The 22,824-nt window shown below is 35.3% G+C and overlaps 1 protein-coding gene across 1 annotated transcript in view; it reads right to left on the bottom strand.

The window, feature by feature from the left end:
• The window catches only part of SEMA6A (semaphorin 6A), a 158,148-nt gene that overhangs the window by 23,800 nt on the left and 111,524 nt on the right, over window positions 1-22,824 (bottom strand). The window contains exons 11-18 of the mRNA XM_083356251.1: window positions 19,622-19,753; window positions 17,445-17,600; window positions 15,851-16,027; window positions 14,169-14,309; window positions 13,970-14,050; window positions 12,515-12,573; window positions 6,635-6,655; window positions 6,452-6,502 (exon numbers count right to left, since the gene is read on the bottom strand). Of these exons, the coding sequence (XP_083212377.1) occupies window positions 6,452-6,502; window positions 6,635-6,655; window positions 12,515-12,573; window positions 13,970-14,050; window positions 14,169-14,309; window positions 15,851-16,027; window positions 17,445-17,600; window positions 19,622-19,753 (818 nt within the window). The remainder of the gene's footprint in view (window positions 1-6,451; window positions 6,503-6,634; window positions 6,656-12,514; window positions 12,574-13,969; window positions 14,051-14,168; window positions 14,310-15,850; window positions 16,028-17,444; window positions 17,601-19,621; window positions 19,754-22,824) is intronic.

Here is a 22,824-nt window from a genome sequence, read left to right as displayed (position 1 = left end):
CAAGGATCTTCATTTCCAATCTGGGAAGTTGCCAGGGAGATTTGGTTATTAATAGGAAAGTGATTACAGTTTGATTGTGAATCACACAAGAAACAGACACTGTGAAATAATCCAATTTAGAACTAGTGTGGAATGTTTTACTGGAATGCTTGGGCTAAATAAAGGATCAACACTTTAGATCAGTTGATTTCTAATGGCTGCTTTAAACTTTGAGAGACTGCATGTTGAATATGACTTACCTATAATATTCACTTAGCAACAGATGCAATTGAAACATTGTAAACTTTTTGATTAATTGGTATAACCTGGGTGGTTTAAGAGACTTCAAGCTACCTGGAGTTATAGGATGCTTAAGACAAGCAGAGTTTGAATGGTAACTAACGATTTAATTTTATAAAGAATTTAAAAAGTAAAATGAAAGTTTATAGTTATATATCTCAGTGGTAGAATGATAAATTAAAAAACCCAATTTTGGAGAATCAGTCGGTGCAGGTGTGAAGAAATATGAGATATACTCCTGATTTTAAAATGAGAGTAATTTATTAGAAAATTTTTCATATTTACTGGAGGTCCTCAAAGAATATTTGAAACGGTATGGACAACATATTTTTTAAATGTACATTTTATAATAAACTGGAAGGTTCTTTAACTCATAGGATCAGGTCTTGCTCAAGTATAGTCTTATTTTGATGTCAAATACTGCATAGCTCAGTACAATTTTGTTAAGGATCTTAATGTGATGTTGAACAATATTTAATATGTGGAATTTATCATTTCATGAGGAACTTTGGCTCTAACGAGTGTGGGACACAATTTGACACACACAGGTAGTCCTTGACTTACGATCACAATAGCCCAACATTTCTGTTGCTAAGTGAGACATTTGTTAAGTGAGTTTGCCCCATTTTACGACTTTTCTTGCCACAGATGTTAAGTGAATCACTGCAATTATTAAGTTAGTCACATGATTGTTAAGTGAATCTGGCTTCCCCAATGACTTTGCTTGTCAGAAAGTTGCAAAAGGTGATCACATGACCCGGGGACACTGCAACCGTCATGAATACATGCCGGTTGCCAAGCAGGTGAATTCTGATCACGTGACCATGGGAATGCTGCAATGGTCATAAGTGTGAAAAATGGTCGTAAGTTATTTTTCCAGTGCCATTCTAACTTTGAATGGTCACTAAATGAACTGTTGGTAAGTTGAGGACTACCCGTACTCTCCTGATTTTAAGCAGGAGACCCAAAATATGAACTTATTTATTTCTGAAAATATTCAGTGTTCTAAAAATGATAATATGATGCAATATGTTTCTATATGGCCTAGAGTAGACTTACTGATAAACATAAGGATTAAATCCAAAACTCCCCTTTGGCAGTTTTCTAACTGGCCACTATTGATCTGGCTTTGCATTAGCAAGCTATTTCTTCTGGCTCATCCTTGGGTTAACACAAAACTGTGATATTCATTATTTATGTGCATTTCTATGTAGCACATAAGAAAATACTTGTTGCCAAGTCATATCACAATTCACTGAGCAAAATGCTGATAACAGAAACAGCTTTTTAAAGGATTTTAAACAAATATATTGACTGGTTCTTACTTATAAAGCCTTACATGGCTTAGGCCCGGGATATTTGCAGGACCGTCTGCTGCCAGGAATGACTTCCCATCGCCCTGTGTGCTCACACAGAGAGGGTCTCCTCAGGGTGCCGTCGGCCAGACAATGTCGGCTGGCGACCCCCAGGGGGAGGGCCTTCTCTGTCGGGGTGCCTGCCCTTTAGAATCAGCTCCCCCGAGAACTTCGGATGGCCCCAGATCTCTGGTCCTTTCGTCGCGACCTAAAGACATACCTTTTCCAACTGGCTGACCTGGACTGACGTTGGGGGTTTTAATTATGTTCTTAATTTTTACTGGTTTTTAGTGGGGCTTTGTAAAATTTAATTTCTTTTAATATTTGTATTTATTGTTTTTATTGTTGTTTTTATTGTTGTTAGCTGCCCTGAGTCCTTTGGGAGATAGGGCGGCATATAAGTCCCATAATTAAATTAAATTAAATTAAAAGTGCTGCCTGAGTCCTTAAATGGTTTAACATATGTTTGGCTACTGATTTATACTTTTACATCTTTTATGATACAATTACATTGTGTAAATTTCAGGCTATAAAATATACAGGTAGTCCTTGACTTACAACCACAACTGAGCCGAAATTTTCAATTGCTAAGCGAGACCTTGGTTAGATTAGTTTTGCTCCATTTTACAACTTTTCTTGCTACAGTTAAGAAAATCATTGCAGTTGTTAAGTTGGCAACACAGTTGTTAAGCGAATCTAGCTTTCCCCACTGACTTTGCTTGTCAGAAAGTTAACAAAAATGATCACATGACACCTGCAACTGACATAAATATGAACAGGTTGCCAAGCATCTAATGATCACGTGTCGAGAACGCTGCAATAGTCATAAGTGTGAAAAACGGTTGTAAGTCACTGTTTCCAGTGCTGCTGTAACTTTGATTGCTAAATGATTTGTTGCAGGCAACAGTGGCGAATATCTGTAGCTCGAGTGTAGGATGAGGGTGAAGGTTCATTCGCTGGGCTTGTGGGTTGGTTTCCGAACGTTTTGTTACCAGGCTAGGTAACATCTTTAGTGGAGTTCAGAGGATATTAGTGTTCTTCTGTGTGAAGAACAACACTGACATCCCCTGAACTCTGCTGAAGATGTTCCCTAGCCTGGTTACGAAATGTTCGGAAACCCAACCCACAAGCTTGGAGAACGAACCTTATCCCTCAAACTGTCGTATGTTGAGGACTACCTGTAATCCCTCTGTAGCATAGAATTATTACTTACAACTTTCAAGATTGTAGCTTGAAAGGTGTCTAAGGAGCCCTTTTTATTGTTTGTTAGTTATCCATGGAATACAACAATACAATTTATATAGTTCAGGAGTACAGTAGTATACAAAAGAGAAATTAGATTTTGTTAGAGCACTGAAAGGTAAGGATTTGGAAAATTTGTCAGAAGGTTAGTTAGTTACAGTACATGTTGCAGGGTGGCAGATATTCAGGTGGCCAATGCATTATTTTGTTAAGTGACTACAGCAACCAAAGGAACTAAAAAAGTTAAATTATCAGTGCAGAGGGAGGGAAGATGTAAATGTACCATGAAGGCTTGGTTCACTAAAACTGATGAAGATAAGGACAAAGTCTTAAAGAAAGAAAGCCTTTTGTATCATTCAGTTGGTTTCTTAACAAAAGAGGTACTGTACTTTGCTCAGCTAGCACGGTTAGTTTGGACGTGGGACATCACTATGCAGAAAAGGGCAAATGTGCAGCTTTTTTACTTGTAGCTTATATATATATATATATATATATATATATATATATATATATATATATATATATATATATATATATATATATATATATATATATATATATATATATATATACTACTGGAGTTTGATCTTCCAGTGGAGAGGCCAAAAATGAGACTTAATACACAGGGAAGTAACTATAGCGAGCAAAGACATCTATGTGTTGGGCATTTGGAAATATGCTACTGCATGTCCCTCCATCACTGTACTTGGTTCCCCAGGAAATAAGCCAAAAAGATTTATGTGAATGTTTACTCAAACAGACATAATTTCTTAATCACATAACTAATTTTCTGCTTTTACATGGTTGAAATAGAAAAAAGTATTTACAAACAAAACAATTGCATGTTGGATATCATAAATGGATTTATCTTATGAAGGGAAATAAGCTAACTGAATTTAGTGATATTTACTTCTTCTAGCTGTATGATTACACTACAGGACGACTGCCAATATTGTGATATTGTGCATTATTATACAAGAAAAGAGCTTGAAAAATTAAAAAAAATATTTTTACTTAAAAATAGTTCTGAATAAATGCTGTAAGAGATGGAAAAAAGTTGCTTTAAGGATTGGGATCAATTCAACTCATTAAAGCATCCATGCCTTTTTTCAGGCTTACATTGAAACCTGAGAAAAATGCATCTGCTTTGATTATAGGTGCTAATCTTAAGTGCCAAAGCAATTTTTCCAAAGTGGTTTTGAAATGTGTACAACTATAACAATTTTAATTTTGGCAAGTGATCAGAGTGGTGGTTGAAATTTCATCTCCTGCCAACAGTTCCATGAATGGCCAAAATTAAAAAAACACATTCTTTCTTGACTGAGTTGTTTCTTCTCTTGTTTTGGGATCATAGTTGTATTTTTTTTCCTTTATGCAATCACCTGCTAAGAATTATTTGACGCCATATCTATTCAGCTAGCCCTGGGGGAGTTTCAATGCCATATGAGAATAGCTGTATTGTCTGTTCCCCCCTAAAATTAATTGTTTCATTTATATATTTGTTTCAGAATTTGGAAAAAAATGACAAAATACTTTTTTTCTGGCCAGAATTTTTTTTAGCAAAAACCTGTTTAGAAAATCCCTTACAGTGTAGGAAGAGATGCTAGATTCAACTGAATGCATACTATGAATTTTGTGGCAATAAACTACAGACAGCAACTCCAAATGATATTTATTTATTTTTATTTTTATTTTAATCCCATTTATATCCCGCCCTTCTCCGAAGACTCAGGGCAGCTTACAATCTAAGAAGCACAAATCAATGTGCTTAGCAATAGCCTTCATTCTATGTATATGCCTGCTTATTAGGGATTTCGCCCCACCCAGCGGCATTATTACAAAGTCAGCTTAATTGCCCCCAGCAATCTGGGTCCTCATTTTACCTACCTCGGAAGGATGGAAGGCTGAACTTGTTATTTTGGGAAGAAATATTTATATAATGTTTACTAAAAATATGAATTATTATGCATAATATGTTAGTTAAGAAGCACAGTTCTAAGGGGAAAGTTGCAAATTAAAAGAATCTACGATAATAAGAGTTACTCTTACTCCTTCCCTTTTCACTTCCCATGTTTTTGTCCTAAACATATGCTTTTATGGTCTGGGAGACATCCTGGATGTATACTGGTTTTTTGAAGATTGTTCCCTTTGAAAGCTGGGAATTCTAATCAGTTATGTTGAATAAATGAATAATGTAATTGCATGTTGTGTTGTCTATGTCCTCCAAATTGTCCTTTTAACTGAATTACAGTAACTTGATTTGGTTCTATCCACGTAGTTCTATTACCTTTGCTGCTTGTCTATGGGTCATCCAGATATTTCAACCTGGATGTTGTAGCATATCTCCCCACTTTGGGGTGACTTTGAGTCAGTGGTGACTCCTGGAAACTACCTGGACTAAACATTTTTGGAAGTGGTTTGCCATTGCCTTCTTCCCAGAGCTGAGATAAAATGAATAACCCAAGGTCAGCCAGCTGGCTTTGTTCCTAAGGCAGGAATAAATTTCAGTCTCCTGGTTTCTAGCCTGGTGCCTTAACTACTACACCAAACTGGCTGTCACTGTAGCCCTAGCACTAGTCAAACAAACAGCTTTCATAAATGGCTACCTTATTTGTGTACTGACTACAAGATTATTTACAAGAACATGATAAACCTTTTGGGTACAAGCAGTTTAAAATCAAAATGTTATAACTGAACTGCTGTTTATCCAAACTATACCAGACTCAAACTGTTCTTCTTTTCAACATTCAGTATTCTCTTAATGCTGCTGTTTGTTTGAGTGTACAATGTAGACAAATATCTTCATAATAATACAATGACCAACCAGTACCTAGGAATAGTTATATCTTAAAATTCCTCAAGTGTTGGCTGTATTGCCAGGTCTGGGGATTCCATGTGGCTGGACACTTGCTCAAATGACTCCATTGTCGAGGTGGCTATTTTTACCCTCCCCATCCTGTGGTTTGTATTTTCACTTTTATGATATTTATTAATAAGGATTTTGTTTTATGTATGGTTCTTATTGATTTTTATTCACCACACCGAGATACCTTGGTTGAGATAGGCAGCTCTAGTAATTATATATATATGTGTGTGTGTGTGTGTGTGTGTGTGTGTGTGTGTGTGTTATATTTTAATACTCATTCCTTGTATACAAATCCATTTTTCTATTCCCTTTTCTATCCTGTACAAAAGATTCTGCTCTTAACTGTATCAAAGTATAAATTCTGACCACTGTTTGAATGCTGAAAAATATTGTATTTCTAGTCCCTAGGTCTTGCGATGGAGAATAAAGCTGCCACTCTTTTAGACATTTAATTATAAAAAATTGGGTTTTTTCCCCCAAACATTTGAATTTCTAAGCGACATGGCTTGAATTTACAGTAAGTTCAGTGGAAGATTTCCAATAGGGAAATGACTAATATAATTTTAATAATTCAAGGGTTAATGGAATTTTGTATCAGTTTAGTGAACTAGGCCACAAAATGGAAATGACAATATCTGCTGTAGGATCAAAACTAATATAATGACAAGGAACTGAACAAAGATGATTTGAAAAATGCATAAAAACTGACCATACACTGTAGTGTAAGACATTATATGGTCTGATGAAGGAGCTGAAATGTCTATGAAAAGAATTGCACAATATTAAAATAAAATAAAATATGGAAATATTGGACAAGTTTGTAAACATGATTCATTTGAAACTGATCTGCACAGACAGGTATTCATACAAAATTATTAGGGAATTTCCTTACCATTCAGTGCTACGAACGAATCTGAAAAAAGAAAAAGGAGAGGGGAGGAGAAGGAAAAGGAGGGAAAGGGAAAAAATTATTTCGAATATCATTAAATTCTCTTTCCACAGGTTCTAATTTACATACATCCTTGCTACAGTTTGGTGATATTTTGACGACATCCAGTCTTGAAATCAGCCTATCAGAATGGATTTTGTCATAATTTTTTAGAATATTTTTACTGTACTTAAAAAAAAAAGCTGGAGGGGAGGTTATTTTTAAAGAGAAGCATAAGGATCCTGAATTAAGCAATGAATCCTGCATTTGAGGAGAACCTCTATGTGACTACAGACAGAGGGAAAATCAGTACTACTCCTCAATCTCAGATAGACATTCCTTAGGAAGATTAGAATCAGTCCCTTATATATGTTATACACTTCTTCTTGGATCAGTACTTGAAAGTTTTCTTCCATAATGTATCCTCTTATTTTATAAAGATGTTAGCTTCAATGGGATTCTGCACTGAGGATTGTCAGTCTTATCATTACACATTTCTATTTTAACATTTCAATATTAAAATATTGAAATTATCTATTTTACCACAATTGCTGTATCTACAACATTCCCTCGGCATGATCAAAGTTCATTTTATGAGAAACAGCACCTGCGATGTAGGAGACCATCTAAATATAAAGGAATGCTTGTACATCAGATGGGCCATTTAGGCCTTCAAAACAAACATACTGCTTTTGCATTCATCAGGTAATTAGTCCTAATTACTGTAAATCATATAGTGCAATTCTGTAGTACCTAAAACTGAGATATCCCTCAACCCCAGCAAAGAGAATTCTGTTCTCAGATACTCCTGTGAGAGCTTTCAAAGCACTGATGTTCCAAGAATATGCACTTTCCAATCAAGGTAGAAATACATATCAGACTGAGTTCCAATAAAGGAGAAATTGAAATTGAAAAAAATAAAGGATAGGCATGACAGAAAAACAATATATACTGTAGTGATCTTTCCTCTCCAATTATTACTGTTCTGTATCTAAAAATCTTTTAAGTGTAAGTGTAAGCCTTGAAAACCAGAACTAATTGTGAACCACAAGCAGCATTTTTCATTGAGTAAGCTGTGTTAAGCACACTAATATTTGTAATAGGCTAACTTCTGCCAAGGAGCATTAAAAAATGGAAGCCTATAGTGTTACGGGGAAAAGTCATCTCTTCAGGTTAGCTATGTTCCTTATATGGCTAAACAGCAAGCACTTTTCAAACAATCACATTTATTTTGACAGAATATATGAGTAAGTTTGGAATTAAAAATTCATTTAAAATTCTATGCAATAAAAGTGAAGTATGTAATGAAAATATCTTTGTTTCAAATTCTATTGTAAGCAACTGTGAATCCAAGGAAATTATTTGGTTTTCATTTTAAAGTATTAGATAAACTTTATATAGGGGCAGAAAACTAGGAATCATACAGATAGTCATTGACTTATACCCTTTCACTTAATGACAGTTCAGAGTGTTTTAATGTTTTTGCTTAACAACCTCTTTATTCAATCACAGAGATTCTGGTTTCAACTGTGGGCTTACGTTGAGCACTATCTTATACAAGAAGAGTCCAACTACAGCTATCAAATGGGATTATTCCAGTACATGGAACCTTATGTAGCATTCATAGAAGAATATTTTGCAAAATGCTAACTAGCTTCCAGATTCCTTATCCTGGAATAGTCTGAGGAGAAAGACAGATAGACTCGCTCTTGACAATCAAATTACAATAATTATTTATAAGATAGTATATAAAATATGAATGCTAATAGTATATGTAAAAATGGAATTGGTTATGAGTCATTGTCTATTAAGTATCAAAGTTTTATTTGTCAAATTACAGAAATGGCTTTTATAAAACAGATATAAATACTGACAATATGTATTATAGTTCATATATTAATTTCAGAGCCTCAAATATTTGAACAAATCAAGAAGTGCATATATATTTAAAGATTACACACTCGAGCATGGTGATTGAGGATGGTGAAAAAATCAAGATGGCAGCTGTAACCATAGTATCTAAACCCCACCCTTTTTATGTGCGTTGTAATGTAAATAAAAAGGAGATGAGGCGATGAGGCTTGCACAGATGTGACCATTATTTTGATATTTTTGATGCAACATTACTGAACTCAAGCCTTATTTAAAGACCTCTCATGGATTTCAGAAGCAACTTAATCAATTTGTGGGTTTAAAATGCTTAGGGTTTGAATGAAAGGTTTGAGTCGCTAAGTAAATTTCTCCAAATCTTCATATATTGGATGCTTGCTTAGAGTCAGACTAGATATATGTCAAATATATAATGAATCATTTTTTTTCTCTGTAGAGTCACACATTATGGATCTTTTTTCATTTTAATTAATTAAAATAATTAATATTATGAAGAAAAATATTTAAAATGAAATCACAATATACCTTGAATTATCCTTAATTGCCACCAAAGGAATTAAGATCTGGCTGGTTTGTGAAGAGGCTTGGCACAGAAGCAATAATTTAAAATACTTTTGGCATCTAAATGTTTCTTTTGAGGTTAATGCCAATAGACCAATTTTAAGGAGGAGTTAACTTCTTCAAAGCTGTTAATGAGTTTTGAATGTTAAATGCTGCTCTCCTTTTTTAAAAAAAAATCTCAAGGATATTTTATGATCAGTTTATGTTAACTGCATTTTCTTATTCTGCAACAAGATTACTGTGATCTTTTTGTGGCCTCTTTAAGAAGCAGGATATTTTCAAGGGAGGTTAAAGATAGCAGAATAAAGGAAAAATTCATATTTAGAATCCTTTAAAAGTGGTAAAGTGAAAAGGCAGAAAGGGAAAGTGCCAAGGAATCACATAATCTCTGATCTCGGTTTACCTCTTACTGTTGCATTCAACAGACTTTCTAACTTTGATAGTACCATCCAGATGGTTTGAACAACAACTTTGAGAATTTAGCGCTAGCATAACATTGATCATACTGACTTGGATTTCTGGATGGGATTTCTTGAATTCCTTCTAAGGAAGGCACTAAGATGGAGAAGTGTATGGTTTTTTTAAGCATTTAATTAATCTCAGAGAATGCTTATTATTAGTTACAGTTGTGCTTTTCTGACCTTCTCAGACATGTACACTGGAAAACATAAAATATATATGCTTTAATCTTGTTATAAAGTCTACCTATACATATATTAAAGGTAAAGGTAAAGGTTCCCCCGCACATGCGTGCTAGTCGTTTCCAACTCTAGGGGCCGGTGCTCATCTCCGTTTCAAAGCTGAAGAGCCAGCGCTTGTCCGAGGATGTCTCTGTGGTCATGTGGCCGGCATGACTAGACACCAAAGGCGCACAGAATGCTGTTACCTTCCCACTGTAGTGGTCCCTATTTTTTTACTTGCATTTTTATGTGCTTTTGAAGTGCTAGGTTGGCAGAAGCTGGGACGAGTAACAGGCGCTCACTCTGTTACGCGGCACTCGGGATTCGACCCGCCAAACTGCCGACCTTCTGATCGACAAGCTCAGCATCCTAACCCATTGAGCCACCATGTAAATTTCAAACTTCAACTCAAGACAGCTGTTCTGACCTAATTAGAAGCATTCTAAATACTCTGCCAATGTGAACTGAAGTGTTCCCACCCTGAATTGTTCTCATCCTCATTTAAGGTAAAAACCAGCAAGCAAACAACAGACAAATAACTTGAGGTTATTTGGAAGTTGGTATATTTTCGCTAAAATTGAAACAGTACTATAACACTTCTGGTAAAGTTTGATTAACTTGTTCAGAAAGGATGCATTTAAAATGCATTATAAATCTCTATAAACTGCTTCAAAGATGTTCTTAAGAGAAATGAAGCAGCATCACATAAATTGAAATCACTTTGGAACCCAATTCTCGTTTTCCATCCTTTGTACTCTAAATGTATTCCTTCAGGTGAAGATCACTGTTCTACCATTAATCTTAAGCAAACAAGAGACTATTACTTAATATAGTTGCTATTTTTGTGCCTATTTTCTTTTCACCCATATTTAACCCTATTCACTTAAATATAAACCTTGGCTCACCCTCCAACTCATTCTTCCCATTCACCAAGCCTAACTGGTATGCTATTTTTCTGTTGCAGTGAATGCAAAAATCAATGTAACCACAAACACAGAAAAAGCATTGAACTCATCTCAAAATATTAAAATTACAATATAAGATAAATAGAGCTAATGTAAAACTGTACACAAAGAGAACGGCAAACTATTTTTATAAATTAAATAAAACCTTAAACCTTTTCCAAGCAGAAATATAATCCAAGTCAAAATAAATCACTTATTTGTTTAAAGTAGCATTAAACAAATGTACATTTGCATTAAACATCTGTAGCTGGAATCTAACTCTGAATAGATGTTTATTTCACTTTCATAGGGCTGAACCAGAATGATTCGAAGTGAACAAGTCTGGCATGAAAGGGGACTTTTTAGAATATGCAAAAAACCTCCTTCCCCCCAGACATTTGTAGCTCCAATCAGAGTCAGCTGTTCTTCTGCATGAAAATTTGTTGTATTAATACATTGCCATAGAGGTTTAAGTCTAATAGACCCAGAGACATAGTGCCACCCCCCAACTATTTCCTATTTTAGGGCCATTTTTTAAAATAATAATAATAATAAGGGAAATAAAAACTATTATTTTTATATTATTTTTCTTCTTTTGATGTATCAAGATTGAATGACATATAGATGTCCTTTGATTTTTTTCTCAATAATCTGAAACACTTGGCGTAAGGAAGCTAACAGTTGCCAGAGAATGGTAATGTCATGCTTGACTCCTTTCTCCTGCAAAAATATAGAACTGTGTTCTTTTTCACAGACAGTGACTGAGACTGATTTAATAAGAATTCTAGAGAATTCTAGAGAAGACAAAATAGTGGGGCAAAGAGGCAATGATCATTTAAGATAGTTATCATAATAATTAGAACAACAATGTTGGTAACAACAATAATATGGAATCAACAGCAAATGCCAGAATCTCCCATCTTAGGCTGAAACAATTGTCAGAGTGAGCCTGGTGAAGTCTTTGACTTAAGATAGAAAACCTCTGCACTGCAAGTATTTACACATCATTTTGCAAAATATCATAACCCCCTCTCCCCAAATAATAATTTTAAAAGCGGCCAAATATCATGAGACTACAAATAAAACATAAAAGATCTTAATATATTTTATTGTCATTGTTGTTTTAACCATCCTCAATATCAAAATCTGAAGGTCAGTAGATGAAATATAGGGTCATCATGCATGCCTAAATTGCTGTTTTATTGTTTAAGCTGGTTGAATTTTGTGATTGTATTATTGTTGCCAAAAAGATAACTATATTTCAAATTAAATAATATTGAGGTATATCATAATCAAGTTTTGAAAGAGCTCACTGTCCCCCATGTCATAATCTCCAAGTCAGGGATTCTGGTTTTACTCGTACATAAAAAAAATAAAGATGAAAGGATTGTGTGTCTGTTTGGTTAAATATGTGCTTTCCTTCCCGATGGCTTCACAACTCCGCTTTTTTGTTCAAACTTGAAAAGCAATCACCATTATTAATTCATGTTTGACATAGAACTTACGGGAAATTTTCTAATTATTCTTCAGAGCTAGATTTTAATTCCAGAATGATTGTCATTTGAACATATGGTATTTTTGTAAACCCCATTTCCTTAAATGTTTCCTTTTTAAAAACAAAGTAAATTACCTTGCACTGTTTCCATTGTTGCTATGATTTTTTTAAATATAATTTCTGCCATTAATAATTCTGAATTAGCAGCAGTGAGGCATGTATACAGTTTCTCTCATGTAAAATTAAAATAAATGAGTAAAATGCTTTTGCTTACTTTGGCAGTCACCCAAGCCATCAGTATTGCCATGTTCTATGTCCTGCTCAAAGGCCAATCTAAACAACAGAAAGAAATAGAGAGAAGCATGAATTAATGCACATACGTGTTCCACACACAGAATTCATAGAGATAACAAAACAAATAAGAAATTTATGTTTTTAATATTTGCACAAATGCAAGCATGAAATAATGCATTTTGCTTGACTTTTCAGTTATCTCTTTAAGAGAACATGTCTATATGAATATTTTTCTTTAAAAATATAAAATATAAACTTAAGAGTCCTGATGGACTTTCAACTCCTTCTCAAGCAACAGATGGAAGCTGTGGTCAGGAAGTCATTTACTATGCTTTGGCTGATACACCAGTTGCAACTCCATATGGACCACTCATGGTTTGGTCATCAATTAATTAAAACTATTGCAGGACACTCTGATGTGGTCTTTGAAAACAAATGGTGCAAATTGGGGCAGACAGATTACTGGTAAAATAATTCACTCATCAAGAATAACTCAATTATATTTTTTATCGCTCCCCATGTAAACTTCTCCAAATAGCATACAAATAACAAGCATGACAGAGTTAGGGTTAAGGTTAAACTTTATGCTGTTATAATTACTTGGCAAATTTGCTAAAACCTTGGCAAACTTGAACCCAGCAGCACTTATTTTCTAAAACCAGAGGGCATCCAAGGGTCATGCTCCGAAGGAGAAAACAGAAAATGTTCAAGACTAGCAGGTCAGTATTAGTCTTGAGCTGGAAAAAATGAGAACAATCTGATCTGTCTCAAGAGGATCTTTTGAGCTAGATGAAAAAAACCAAGCACCAAGTCAGACCTAGATCAATTCTGTGTAGAGCTAACACAGCGCTAGTTTCTTTACATCAATGCTGCAATAGAAATAGCACTTAGTCTTCTATAGCGTTTCACAGTGCTTTTACAGCCCTCTCTAACCGGTTTACAGAGTCAGAATATCGCCCCCAACAATCTGGGTCCTTATTTTACTGACCCCAGATGGAAGGCTGAGTCAACCTTGAGTCAGTGAGAATTGATCTGCTGGCAGTCAGCAGAATTTGCCTGCAATACTGCATTCTAACCACTGCAAAGCTCTTTGATGAAGAAGATGTAATAGCAACTTTATAATTCTTATCTCAATTTAGAATGTGGCTTGCTTTTTGTAGTGTTTTTGATTAAAATAAACAGAACTTATTGAATCTAAAGCATTGCACAGCCCTAATATTTATGTATCTTCATCCTTAATCAGAGAGAAGTCCACCTGAAATACCACTCTAGGAACAGAGGCTATAAGAAGCATGCAATCAAGTCACTTCCTTTTTTTTTGTCGTGCATGTTTTTGTCTATAGTTTTCAGTGAAGCTCCTAACTAATGTTCAAAAAATATTGCTCAGTATTATAACTGAAATAAATACATTCTCCCATAGCCAACACAAACTTACCTTGCTCCAGGTAAAAGCTGCATGCATGCTCCGCTTTCTTTCATCCATCCACAGTATGGGTCCCTAGAAGCTATGCAGGCCCTTAACAGAGGAAACATGTACAAATCATTCTATAAATACTTTGATATTATTACTTCTGTGTCAGTATCAACAAGTCAGTGTATGTACTGCAGAGGAAGTTATACTGAGGAATACATACTTTTTGCATTTGCCATGACGCTCACACCTTCCCAGAGGAACTCTTATCAAACAGTTTGAAAATGCTACATAAAGGGCGTGGCTTTGCTTGTCCAGTTGCATGCCCATAATTCTCTTGTCCTCCACCCCATCATAGCTGCACCTAATTTGGATGAATGGGTTGAACAGTCATTTCCATCAGTCTTGAAAACTTTGATTATAAAACAAATATAAAATAGAATAAAATCAGGTGCACACAAATATTTCACTTAGAGTAATATATTTGGATGATCTAATTTAAATCTTTTATTTTACGATTTGATGGAGTGCACCAAAGAGATGGGAAGTAATGGAAGTTGCTGGAGAGTCACATGTATGATTTGTTTCCTTTCTGGTATGGTTTGAGAAAACCAACGGAAGAAGGTGCTGATTAATGGATGGGAGGAAAGGATCTATTTGTCACCTTTTGCTCTATAACCATCATATTTTCGAGAATATCCTAACTCGCAGCTGTCATAAACTGTGAAAGGGAATAGCATTGCTTTTCATTTTTTCACATGGAAAGTAAGCCTTTATGGACCATTTTGGCATCAGTAAACAAGGAGTGAAAATATATAGTTTATGCTTGGCCAAAACGTCTTTGCCCTCATTCTAAGACATTGTACACCCACATCCTTACATACATGGTGTAAGGATGCTTGACACACATGGTGTCTTTCATGTGAGGTATTCAACTAGAATATATTATATATATTTGAAATAAAAAATAAAGGTATTTAATTAAATATTTTTTAAAAAATGAAGTTGAGACAGTAAGTAATTGTTGAAAAATAGTATTGATGCACAGGTACAATTGGAGTGAAGTTCAAACAAAATCCCAAATAATTTTCTCAGAGATGAGAAAGAGTCTTCTTTAAATGCCTCACATTCTACTATTGGCATTTTATCTACATACCATGTTTTCCCGAAAGTAAGACCTATTCAGAAAATAAGCCCTAGCTTGATTTTGGGGGTGGGCATAATATAAACCCTACCCCCAAAATAAGCCCTAGTTTGGGGACAAGGTGCACACCTAAAAATCAAGCTGGGGCAGGGGAGGGGGTGGAACTACCCCACATGCCCCACACCCGCTTATTGTTGCAGCCAGGACTCCCATGACACCTGCCTCACCGGCCTACTTCTTCTGTGGCCAAAAGAAATGCCTATATATCTGAGAATGGAGCTTTGGCCTACATTTCTGGAAAGGCCTCTGACGGCTAAATGCAGGCTGGGACACGTGTGGCACATGTCAATCTGGAGCTCCATTCTCAGCATCAGAGACATTTCCTTTGGCTGCAGAAGTGGGCCAGCTGGGCGAGGCTGTTGGTGCCGCTGCCGCAAGGTAAGACCGTGGAAAATACACGCCCTGAAAACAAGACCTGGTGCCTCTTTTGGAGGGAAAAAAAACAAGACTGGGTTCTATTTTCAGGGAAACACGATAACTGTATATAATTCTCTCTCTAGTATAATTATTTACTGGGAACTATTGGTTTTAACCTTTTTTCATAAATCTATAGCACTATAAAAGAGAAACCTTTATTTAAAAAAATAATAATAATTGCACTAGGGATTCTCCCCAATCAGGAAAAAAAAAACGATGGATAGGAATTCAGAACTAATTTGTTGCAAAATAGTATAATAAAAGAAAGAAGCATTGATACACACTTTTCAGAGTTGTAAATGCTCATCTCCTCCAGGAAAAGGCTGTCATTTAGAAAACCACTGTTCCCTGTCCTGACCAAGAACTTCAAAATAATTCCTTTCTCTGATCCAAGGAAAACCACAGTATGGTTCTGATTTGGGCCAGCAGCATTATCTACAGCAATTTTCGTCAAGCGGTATCTGGAATGATAGCATTATAGTTTTAATCACTACAATAGTCTTTTTTAAAAATCTATTCAGATGTAATTCTGCACTTTCACAGAGAGAAACCGTTTTCCCAGCATAAAATCAGGTTTAGTCTGGGTCACGATGAAGCTACCACAAGATTGATTTATGTATCTATTCAGTGCTTTACAACACATCTGAACAGTTGACAGCTTATAAGTTTCTCTCTCAATGACAAAGGTGTTTTGAATCAGGCATGTGCACCTTCAATATATCAGTCAGTAGCTTCTTGAAGGAGCAATGTGCAACACCTTTGTCTGGTTTGAATCAAAACACTGCACAGCTGTATACAGAATATAGGGCATGCATATGTGCAAAGCTTATGCTTTGCAATGTGAAAATAATGATTAACATATTTTACTGTTGTTGGATTCTTAATCAGAAAACCAGTTTCTTCAAACTGTTTAAACCCTTTCCCCACCGAGAGGAAATAAGTAAGTTTACTTTAAATAAGTAAACACTCCTATACATGTGAATGTGTATGAATACAGCAATGTGCAAATCTACTTGTAAAATGAAGTTTACATATCAGCTGGTATATTTTCCAGACACCCCAATTTACAGATTCTGAAGGCTGTTGGTTTATATGATTTTGAAGGAGGAAAGTATTATTTCTTTTCTTATGCTGACACAGGACTATTTGGATGTCAACATTACCCTCTGAACATTTGTATAAACGATGAAGCTTCTTTAACAAATCCTGACAGACCTCAGTACATCCTGAAATCATCCCACAGAAATTTTATATCCAGCCAATGTTTCCTTCATCTACCTATTATTTTATTTAGAATTTTCTATTGGAGTCATTTAAAAAAGTGATTCAGATGTAAACACAGAAGTTAGAATTTCTTTGAAATATGGTTTGAGGGAAACCTGGTAAAAAAATTAGGAGCATTCTTCTAGTCACTACAATTTATCAAAAAATTCTATGACAATTACCTCATGCCTATTCTAGTTCATAAAAACCTGAAATATGCCATAACTGACTACTTTAATCGCCCATCTATTTCAGCATTAGATTTCAAAATATAGTTATTTTAGAGAGATTCTATTAAATCTCTTCAAAGGCTTTTAAATAATTTGATCATATCTATATACTTACTTCCTTTCCTTCAATACCCTGACTTTAGATTATTTTACAACAATATTTTAAATAATATTGTTCCCGGTGCTGATTTTGGGGGACAAGAACTGTCCTGTTTGCTTAATTATAATTTAATTATCATTTTTGCTTAATTATCAATTATCAGTTAAAGTCCTAGATTATTGAGAACCAGGACAGACATGCACAAGTTCTAAATTAGAGTGCAATCTCAAATTTGGGGATAGAACAGAACCCCTAGTGAAATAAATAGGAAGAAAAGCTATTTACCTAACCATAGTACGGAGAAACCAAGGCTTGTTCACAACTGATGGTACTGCTTCATCCATGAGAGAATGTGTTTTGATGAAATTTAGTGTGTCATCTGGAAATTCATTGGAGGATGTGTATTTTTCAAGTGAACTGGAGCCTGCACAGGAACCTGGCCTAAATCAAAAACAGGTTGGAAGGAAATATAATTATGTTGCTTCTTTTTGCAAATATTCTAGACAAGCTGTTTTTATAAGCATCTGCTATTAGCTGAGAACATGCCAGAGGCTTTGTAGAAGAAACAGAATGATACATAAGGCTTCCAATTGAAGGTCTCTTGTATTTGTCTTTGATCTAGTCTTTCCATGATCCTAGCTCAGCATTCAGCAGTCACTTTCATGAGTATTACATTTAGGACTATTTAGTAAATATAAACATATTTAACAGAATATTACATTTGTAAGTTTATAGTTTGTAAAGATGTGCTCACAGTTCACCCACCCACATGGTACTCCAACAAACACACAGTCTGGCAATGTTCTGTTTATTTTTAAGGCATATTTCAAATGTAAGTCTCTTAGAATTAAGAAAACTATGTGGAAAGCAAAAGGAAATCTTTTACATTTTTTTCTCCTGGAAGTGTAATATCAAGCTGCTTTAAATACACAGCTTGAAGACTAAATGCAATCAGTAACAAAGAGCAAGCAACCTCTTATGGTTCCCAAGAATATTTTATTTTTGGTCAGTATGAAAACTTGAGCCTTGAAAGCATTAATATGTAGGGCCTTTTAATGGTAAGACACAGTGCCATCTATCTTGGATTACAGTACAAATATGATCAGTTTATTCCTGGAATCTTCCCATATATTATGGCAATTGGGCCAAAATAGTTATTTGCTGGCAGCAAAAGAATCTGTTTTCTTTTGCTGACTATACCCTCCTCCCCTTGGTACCTTTTTCTGTACTTTTCTTCTTGTTTGCGGTAATGCTGATTGTACCGACTTTGAACTGAGGGGGGTGGGGAAACCCCTGCAAATCAACATCAAGCTGAGTAACTACACGTACATGTGAATTAAATAAAAAAAACTCTATCTTCTTTGTAAATTATAAGTGTGATTGCGGTACTGGATTTTTATAAGGTTATATAACCTTTTATAAGGTTATATACACAAACAAAGTGTATATGAGAAAACTGCAGAGGTTTTCATTAGAATTAGTGAAGGGCAAAACTGAAGTGACTAAAATATAAAAAAAAATCTAAAAAGAAAAAAGGTGAAAAAAATGAGTAATTCTTTTCTGTAGGTTAAGATCAAAAGCAACAAATCAATACATTTGTCTATGTTTGTATTATACTGTTGCTTACAGTAGTTTCCTTTTTTAATAATGAAAATTATTATATCAATTATAATCATATGATTAAAAATTAGAAGAAAAAAGAATCAACATTGTCTTAGCTGACAATAACAATGCAAACATACCATGTTTGCAGACAATCCTTTCTATTAACTTATTGCTTCTGCCTATGAATGAAAATGTTTGAGAATGACCTACATTGAGGTTATTGTATGTCATTGTATGTCAAATTCTTACCTTGATATTTTTGTTAGGAAAATGTTGAGTTTTCCTTTTCTAAAAATAAATTATACAGATTGGTTGCTTGCTTACCATAATTTTCCTCACTTGCCTGCAGTGGCGTAGCGTGGGGGGTGCAGGGGGGGCTGGCCACACCAGGTGCAACATCTGGGGGGCGCGCTCGCACTCGCAGCTCTCTGCCCCTGCCTGGCTCACTCTCTCTCTCTCACTGCAGTGCTGGCTGTGTGAATCTGATCCGAGCCGCCGGGTCGCCGCCCACTGTGGAGGGGGTGGTGGTGCCAGGCGTGCGGTGCGGTGCGGAGAGAGAGCGAGGGACTATCTGGGGGAGGGACAGTGCAGCGGCCGCCCAGTGCTAAAATCCACGGGTTAGGGGGCGCAAATTACTTGCCTTGCCCCAGGTGCTGACAACCCATGCTACGCCACTGCTTGCCTGACCAAATCCTTTACCAAGAATAAGAGGTTCTGGTTTTTGCCTTTGTATGAACCATGCTGATTGCTTCTGCATTTGCCTCCACCTCTCCACTCTTGCATTTACACTATACATGAAATGAAAACCAAAGGACTTCTATCCCTGGCAATACTGTGCATGCAATAGAGAAATGTACCTGGGTTTCGGCACTCTTTCATCAGGAACTGGTGTCCATATTGAATCAGGAGATTTTTGTTCTTTGAATCTTCCAGTAAATACACTGGCAATGTCGAGAATATCATAAGCGCAGACAGCAGAGCCAGGGATGCTGCAATGTGACATTTCCAGAAATAGTTACTCATCCTGAAATTATGCATTTTTCTCTTTCTCTCCCTCTCTCTTTTTGGTCTGAGAAACATACAGCACAGAAGCCTTCCTGTCATAGGTCACTCATTTCTGAATCTTGCAGTCTCTTGGCATTGACAGTAAAAGGTTGCCTTATGAAGACATTTCTATTGAAACATTCAGTGGGCAGCCAATTTCTATTAGTTTTCATCTTCTAAAGATTAAAAAAAAGTAATAGCACACAGTAATAATTTTGATGATTCCCAAGATGGGAATCTTGAGACATATTTCTGGTAACATGAACTAAGAAATTACTGTATTATCAAGTTATAAACTCTTTGTGGAAGAAACTGGTGTCGAAAATGAACACATGCTCAGTGTCATACTGTCTGAACCCTTGGTGGTTATCTAGTTGCAATCTAGAAAGCACTCATGTGTTGGAGCAGGTATATTTTGCAGAGATGCACATTGCTCAGTCACAACCTATTTGGCTGTTGAAGTTGTAGCATTCCATTTTCCTGGATGTTTCTGGTTGAATTCCTATGAACAGGGATTTGCTTAATTCAGTCAACTATAAAGAAGCAAATGCAGTTTCATCTTACTCCCAGTGCAATTTAAATTTAGATTGTTTGCATATAACACAATAATAGCAATCATCAAATATAATTACAGTCTTATACACATGTATGAATTATTGATCTGTTTTTATTGCTTACCCAGGCTGCTACATTACTTTTGTGTCTGACTTAAGCTAAAAGCTTCTGATCAGATAATAAGCACTATCTGGCTGTATGTTAAATAATTTCTATTTACAAAGATGATATGATCAAATATCCAAACATTTCCATAATTATGACTTGTACTTTATAAAATGTGATAAAATGCTAGAATCAAGAAGTTTACAAACATAATAATAGTAAGAAGTGGCAATAGGTGGCAATAGTTCCAGATGGAAAGCCAAGTTCTTTAATAGCAAGAAATTGAGGGAAAATGTCTGATAGTTTGCAATGAAGGAATAATGTTACTAATGAAATTAACTCTGCAGGAACATTAAATCTGAAGATTGATTAAAGATGCAACAAGGAAAACATTAAAGAATGTTAAACCAAATTCCAACAAGCCTTTTCAATCCTTCTTCTATTCCTTCTCCCCTCTTTTGGGTAAATACATTTCATTTTGAACAATGATTGCCTTCCAAATAAAATATGTATATTTCCTGTGTTTGGCTGTATAGTATTTCCAATTCATGGCTTAAACATTCTCAAAGCAGCTGCTTTAATTTGATTCTCAATAGGACCTATTATGCCATGTTGCTGGCATTTCATCCCAATATGACATGACAGGTGATTTACCACTAACTTTGCTGTGGTCATCTCCTCTGACTTTAGGTAGCCAACATGCAGTGGTGTATGAATACACCAAAACATGCAATGAAGTGTGAGTACACTAACTCCCTCCCCTTTTCCTTCAGATATCTTGTAAGACATGGGAAGGAAATAGGTTCTACCACAGTCCTAAATTCATTTTAATTAGCTAAAATTTTCCAGCAAATGTAAGAACAAGATATCTTGGTATTTTTCTATAAGTGAAAAGTAAGATGGGATACCAGTGCTTACCCAAACTTAAGTAATAAGGGAATGCTTGTAATGCCTTTTATTACCTGATATCAGAATTACTCCTATTATTTCTTCTTATTTTTTGTTTGTACATGGTAGAAAGCAAAGGACATAGCCACATTCAAGCCATCTGTTGTGCTGGACATTGTACAAGAAAGGCATATCCATTAGGAGGAAGGAAACTCATGTCCATGAGGAAGGAGAATGATTTTCCTTGGCATGCTCTATTTCCCTATGATTCACAAGGAGTACAATCTGCTAGAGCTTGTGCAGAAATGCATTGTTCTGCCTACAAACTCCATTTGTTTTTAATAGTGCCTGAGCAGAGGATGCTTGCAACAAATTGTGCCAGACATACTTGAGAATTGTTTCCAACACTATACAAAATGGTTAGAGCTGAAGCTTCAGTGACTCATGCAATTTAATTCTTACACACCAGAAACTAGCACATCTCCTTTTGTGTATGATACATGAACTCCAAATGTAGAAGCAGTTGGCTCAAGGAAAGTTCACAAAAAATCCCTTTCATATTTAAGAAAGAAAAAAATGCACAATCACAATCATATATGACCTTGTCATTATTATCAATTATGAACCAAACTGTAGTGAATGGAATGTATTATTGATCCAATTTATTGAAGATGCCCTCCAAAATTAGTAACAAAATACTAGTTTTTAATGGTACAATCTTTGATATATTTCTTTCACGAAGAGCAAAAAATGTTATGTATTAGGACGCAGCAGTTTTTAGCCATTATTTTGCTTTTTCAAACTCCAGCTTTTTTTCAGGTTATCATTACATTCCTTGAGTAATTCAAAGATTGAAAGAAAGTTCTTTTTTTAAAAAATGAAGCTTTGGCTCCCAAAAGCCTGCCATCTCCATACTAGCCTATTGACATTGTTATAGTATATGGTCAGCTGATTGTAAAACTATAATTGTTTGATTTTGCCCATTAGCATCTCACAATACTTTATGTGAGAATGCAACAGATTGGAAACCCAAGTGGCTGGATTTTCTGTATAGGATGAATAAAAAAATCAATCATATTTTGAAGGAAATTGTTACTGTGGAGATAACAATTATGAAGTTGAGGTGAGATCCTTAAAGGAAACTCTGGCTTCTTGTGACATTTGCCTCATACCCTTTTCAGCTGCTGCCAATGTTCATAAAGTAGGTTAAAATTAACTGTTGTAATTTAAAAGATGATTCCACAAAGAGAGATGGAATGGTAGAATAGATTTCATCTTATGAAAAAATGCAATCAGATTTTTTTTTAGAAAGCATGTTGTTTTTATTATGGACACCTACACATCTCACTTCATACCCTTGTCAAAGGCCCCATGCAGCCACTGACAAGCTCCACAAACTGAACATGTGTTATACAGTAGTGAAAATGCTGTACACTCCTCCAGTATATGAATAAATTTTCAGTTTTCT

This window comes from Vipera ursinii (genome assembly GCF_947247035.1).
Source record: "Vipera ursinii genome assembly, chromosome: 2".
NCBI lineage: Eukaryota > Metazoa > Chordata > Lepidosauria > Squamata > Viperidae > Vipera > Vipera ursinii.
The sequence above is the reverse complement of the archived record's forward strand: the minus strand, read 5'-3'. Positions and strand labels throughout refer to the sequence as shown.